Consider the following 6310-nt stretch of genomic DNA (forward strand, 5'->3'; position numbering starts at 1 on the left):
GGGGGGCAGGAAGAGGGAGAGGGGGAGAGACAGAGACAGAGGGGGGCAGGAAGAGGGAGAGGGGGAGAGACAGAGACAGAGGGGGGCAGGAAGAGGGAGAGGGGGAGGAAAAGAGAGAGAGAGACAGAGGCAGAGGGAGAGAGAGAATGAAGGGAAGATTGGAGATCTTGGCTCTGTCTTTCCTGCAGTCTATTTTAAGGTTACTGAATATAAAGCCACTATTATGTGAAGAGTCCAGTTAGTAGCCAGTAATTAGGGAATGTGATATGAGTATTGTTTATCTCATAGCCCAGCACAGAGAGGTGAAGGTTTCCAGAAGAAATTGATTTAATTTAGCCCATTGTGATTTTGAAAATTCTACATTTTAAAATACAAAGGCAGCTCATTTATATACTCTCTACAGAATTAAAGGAAGAATATTCAACTTATTTATCACATATTACAATAGATGCCTTAACTAACTAAATTAAAGTCTGACAAAAATCTAAAAAGTTATCAGCCTTCCTGATAGCCTCCATGTCCTCCAAGAGAATCCAGAATATCCCTCCTCGTACTGGATTCATCTGCAGTTTTATAGCTGTGTATGAGACGCTAACAGGGGTCACACGAGGGGCAGTGTCTGAGGTTTACATGTTCTCATAGATAATAATCATGGTCTCTAGTGTCTTCCCATATAACTCCTCATTGTTGAGCTGTTAAAATGCCTTATCTCCATTATTATACTTCTTCCAAAAATAGTTTTCAAAAGGTGAACATTTTATTTTTATATTCAGTTGACAGAGCCTCAGCGGACAATTATACAAACTAGTGGCAGGCTGCAGGCTACCAGGAAACGTTCAGGCATTTATTCCTCCTGTTATGGTGTCCAGTGAAGAATCTTGTCACCTGCCCTTTGGCACTCTGCCCCCACCCCCTGTTTATCAGGAGGTATATTGACTGTCTGTCAGGTGGAATGACTGGTTATATTTCCTCTTGATGATTTCAGAATCGAAATCATCCACTATCATCTTGCAATCAAGTTACAAGCCAATAGTTCCAGCATCTCATTAGCTATTTTTCCTGTGTTTGTGTGGTGTGTGTGTGTGTGTGTGTGTGTTTGGGGGGGGTGGTAATCTGTCACGATGAAATCAATATGTAAAAGGCTGAGTCCCCTAGACTAGCTTCTCTCTACATCATGCCATGTCTGCCAATGACACCACAATTTTCTGAGTCATCCAGGCTTGAACATTTCAAGTCACCTTTGAAAGAGACAAAGGATCAGTGTTCTATTTTCTCTAAAACATGTATTCTACAAATCAAGAAGTAGGTTTTCTCTTAGGGTTTTCTGCCAGATATTTATTCACAATTATCTCTACCTGGATTGCTCTCTCCCTCCTCCTCATGACAAAGCAAAGATCCAAAAGTGAGGGATTTTGTTTTAGTTTTTGTTTTTGGCTTTTGTTGTTGCTGTTGGTTTGTCTGTTGTTTTGTTTTATCTTGAAGGCTATTTGACCTTTGTTGCAATACTCAGCTCTGTAGTATGAAAATTAACAGACATTATACAAAGGAATGTGCATGGCTGTGCCCAGTAAAACCATCTTTACAAGCAGGGGATTTTCAGGTGGCGACCCATGGCCTAACCCCCAGCACTGTCTCTGAGCCTACACAATGAGTCACCAGGCATCTCACCAGCCTAACTCAAGAAAAGTGGCCCCTCCCATTACTCCATTTATAAAGAGCCATTCATGGATCAGTATAGAGGCACTCATAGATCAGTATTCTTAAGAATATGTTTCCATTATGTTGTTCTTCATGTTGAAGAACCACTGTTCAGACAATCATTTATAATATAAATGCCTTATTTGTTGTGTCTGTGTCTTCAAGTATGCCCCAGTTCAATAGCCCTATTTCTTGGAAGGTAGCAGTCATGCTGTGTGTTGAACCTCAGGCCTCACGCATTATAGGTAAATACTCGATCACTGAGCTATGTCTTCTTTTCTATTATTTTTATGAGGGGGGTTTCAACTACAGAGGAGAAAAAGAGGCCAATACAGAATGAAAATGAGGCAAGAGGGACAAATGCCAACAAGGTTATTTGATACAAACTCAAGAAATCATTCTTTACATTTACCAAAAATTAAACAAAGTAAATATAACTGCATGTACATACATACATGCATATATACATGCATACATATATAGAGACAGATTGCTTAGAGGAAATTATGCTACTTGGGCTGGCAGTGCTCCATGGGAGAACCATAACCTAACAAAAATTCCAGGACCAGGCTCAAGAAAGCACCTTCTGAATGCTTGGTCAGGGTGGACTACTGCTGCTGCGCTTGGCTGCCTCGCAGAGGTTGCAGGTATGCTCCTGTTACTGAAGAAGCTTCAAATGTGGGATGCAGTACTCAGATTATACAAGCTCGATTTAACTTGAAAGCTTCCTTCCATATCTTGCTTCCATGGGACCAGAAAATACTATGGAAGTTGTCAAGGGAGGAAAGAAGTTAAACAGTCCAGGCCAGCTGCAAACCTGTGAACCACAACAGGGACCAGCATTATGAGATATCCGTAAAGGTACAATAAGTGGCACTCACAACTGGTCACCAACATCTGTCTAATTGGACTTAAGATCCACTCAATAGCAGGGAAACCATGCCTAGTATTGGAAACTTCACCAACTCTCTGAGGTAAGGACCTTAGAAGAGAATCTACCTTAACCACCTTGCTAGGACAACACAATTCCTAACTACACTCTGAATCTTATCCTTATACCCACAGATAACTGTAGCTACCATACCTTATCAAAGATTTTACTCTGTAGAGCGAATGGAAACCATCATAGGAAACCACAACTGAGGAAAATGCAGAGATCGATCGATCATGGGAAGCACAGCCCCAGGGAACACATTTCCATCACAGCGCCTGCAGCTATGGCTCAGGGTACATCTCAGGAGAGGAGCTAGAAAGGTCATAGAGCTATAATACCCAGAAGTCAGCTGTAAAAGAATCTCTTCTAGAAATGGCTGAATAAACAAGACTAGGAGAATCCTATTAACAAAAAGGCTTGCTAATGGAGATGAGGGAAAATCTCAAAGAACTATAGGCACCTGGTGAAGTCTAAGAAAGGGAGTGTTGGCGTTTCCCAGGAATAAGGCTTCTAATTGGTTACATAGTACAAAGTGCTCTACCTGAAGACATAGATACACAAGCGAAAATGAAATATCAGGTTTTAGCTACATATGTGTGATAGAGATAGCTGTAGATATAAACGTAACAATAATAAAGAAAACTAAGTTATTGATTTTAGAGTTCAAGAGGACATGGAAGACTTAGAGCAAGGAAAAGGACAGCAGAAAGTGATGTGATTACATTTTAATTTAAAACGGATAAAGAATCAATTAAACTGAAATTTATTTTTTATACATCAGAGAATTAATATGTACTACTTTAAGATGAGTGAATCCCTCGCCAATACCCTGTGCCATTTTATCGTCAAACCCTTCCCTATTCCTTCTTCCCTTTGTTCCCCAAGACTGCCTCACTTCTACTTTCATAAGACGTGTGTGTGTGTGTGTGCATGTGCACATGCCTGTGCATATGTGTGTATGTGTGTGTGTGTGTGTGTGTGTGTGTGTGTGTGATTTTATATATCTATACAAAATCTAGTAACCATAGATGGGATACAATACTTGCCTCACTGAGACTGGCTTAATTCAGTCAATACGATTACCTTCAGTCACAGGACTGTTCCTCCAAACAACAAAACCTCACACTTCTTTGTGATTTGAATTCTGTTTAATTTTTCTTTGTAGCTCAAGGCACAGTCACTCTAAGTTTCTGAGGCTGACTTTGAATTCCTTTTGTAACCCAGGTAAGCATTAAGTTTGGGTGCTCCTGCCTCAGTCTCCTAATTAACTGCTTACCCTCAGGCTTAGCTTGACCCTTCTGTCACTCCCTCTCCGGTGTGCTATCCTATGAAGCGATTCCCCCTTCATCCACTCATCCCCCTCCATTTGTCTTACAATTCTGCTTTCCTCTTTTTTTCCTCCATTCCATACAATGTATTGCTCAAATCAACATCCATCTTTTCCATGAATTTTTTGCTATCAAACTCAGTTATTCTTTGTTCAGGAGTTTCAGAAAGTACAAAACCAGGAAAGTATAATTCTTGACCTAAAGGTCAGTGAGTCACCCACTTAGAAAGAAACACCTAATGACCAACTAAGGTGAAGTTAGGCTTGAAGTTTGAGTCTGTTTTTATTCCAACTCCCTTTAAGTTATAACACACTTAACACACTGTGAAAGTACTGCTTTAAATCCTCAGGCTTCATGTGGTCCATATTGCAATTTGTCACATACAAATTCATACTTTAATATGTATATATACACTGACTTTCTGATATGTTCAAAGGTTATATATATGTATATGCAAGCTTTATGCATTTGCTACCCTTCTGTGTGGCTGAGCTATCTCCCTACGTATCACCTGTATAATTCATAAGTACATAAAATCAAGCCTTATTTTCTTCCTTTGAGACCTGAAACCGTTTGAATGTACAATGCCTAACTACCTGCTCTTAAAACAGAGAGCACCTGTGTCAACATGCCTTTTCCATCTCTCCCAAGGCATTCTAGCCTGAGAGGGAGAAGAAGCTTGCACTGTTTGCTTCAGAAAATTCCTAAAGACGAATATGGGCAAGCAAACAGTCACCTATCTAAGCAAGCAGCTTCCTTCATAAGACCATACAGACTCCTCACCTGGGCAAATAGCTGTCTTAGGAAGCAAAAATGTACTACCTTTCTCTACACCCCAAACAGCAAATCATTTTCTTATGAAATGTGTAGGATCTTACTGAGTCCCTCCCATGAAAGTACTGCTTCAAACCACCCAAATCCACACATAAAGAAATGACCAGTTTCATTCCTGGTATCCTCCCATAATCAATTTCTCCTTGATATACTTTTGTGATCAGTTTCTTCCCTGATAGTCTCCTGAAACAAGCATTTGTATTGCCTTTCTTGCTGTGTTTGTTTGTTTGCTTAGTGCTGTCAAGTGTTAATTGGTTGGTGAGTTGTTAATTGGTTCCTATTACTTGACTGGTTAGTTGATTTATTTGTTGTCTCTTAGTTGGTTGCCAGTGGTTGGCTGTTCCTTGGTCAGGTTGTGGACTTGTTGGTTAATTCTTGGTTGGTTCATTGGTGGTGGTTGGAGCTTGCTTGCTTGCTTGGAGATTGAACACATGATCTTGCCCACTCTAAGCAAGTGCTGTATCACCAAGCTCCAGGCACAGGTTATAACTTAGTTTTTTTGGTATTTTTTTTGAAAATCAATAATTTATTTCTTTTTTTTCCAATTTTTATTAGGTATTTACTTCATTTACACTTTAAATGCTATCCCCAAAGTCCCCTATACCCTCCCGCCCCCACTCACCTACCCACCCACTCCCCCTTCTTGGCCCTGGTGTTCCCCTGTAACTTAGTTTTAAACTCTGTCTAGAATCTCCCTTAGTGAACAGCTGAGAAATGCCATATACCAATCACTTCCCTATCAAATTCTTGTGTTCCTGGCCACTGGCCACCTAACAAAATCACATAATAGCCAGGGAGCAAAGAACTAACAACAATGGCTCTTCCCAAGAGTTCAGGAAAATCATTCAAATTACTCAGTCTATGGGGAGCTCACAAAAATCAAAGTTCTAGCTTACTATTTCCCTGTCTGACAGATCTCCCTTTTACAGCTCCAATTAATGAAAATTCCTCTCCCTCTCCCTCTCCCTCTTCCTCTCCCTCTCCCTTTCCCTCTCCCTCTCTCTATAATGAGCTTGGAAAATAGCTTAAGCCATGTAGTGCTTTCAGTGTCAGAAGTTTAGCGCATTATTGCTACAGCAAGAAGTATGGCAGCAGGCTGGCAGATGTGGTGCTGGAGGAGCTTAGAGTTCTACATCTTCATCCACAGGCAGCAAAAGGAGACTATCATACTAGACCTAGCTTGAACATATGAGACCTGAAAGCCTGCCTCCACTGTGTCACACGGCCTGTGTGACACACACCTACTCCAAAAATGCCACATCTCCTAATAGTGCCACTACCTATAGGGCAAGTTTTCAAACACATGAGTCTGTGTAAAAAGCAAAGCATGAGCCGGGTGTGGTGGCACGCGCCTTTAATCCCAGCACTCGGGAGGCAGAGGCAGACAGATTTCTGAGTTTGAGTTTGAGGTCGGCCTGGTCCACAAAGTGAGTTCCAGGACAGCCAGGGCTACACAGAGAAACCCTGTCTCAAAAAAAAAAAAAAAAAAAAAAAAAAAAAAAAAAAAAAAAAAAAA

General features: G+C 40.8%; 1 protein-coding gene across 1 annotated transcript in view; it reads left to right on the forward strand.

Annotated features, from left to right (window-relative positions):
- Nucleotides 1-2637: 2637 nt before the first annotated feature.
- Nucleotides 2638-6310, forward strand: part of LOC110316846 (transmembrane protein 126A-like) — a 4455-nt gene continuing 782 nt past the window's right edge. The window contains exon 1 of the mRNA XM_021191229.1: nt 2638-2672. Coding sequence (XP_021046888.1) covers nt 2638-2672 — 35 coding nt within the window. The remainder of the gene's footprint in view (nt 2673-6310) is intronic.

Source organism: Mus pahari, chromosome 2 (assembly GCF_900095145.1).
Source record: "Mus pahari chromosome 2, PAHARI_EIJ_v1.1, whole genome shotgun sequence".
In the NCBI taxonomy this organism is placed as follows: domain Eukaryota; kingdom Metazoa; phylum Chordata; class Mammalia; order Rodentia; family Muridae; genus Mus; species Mus pahari.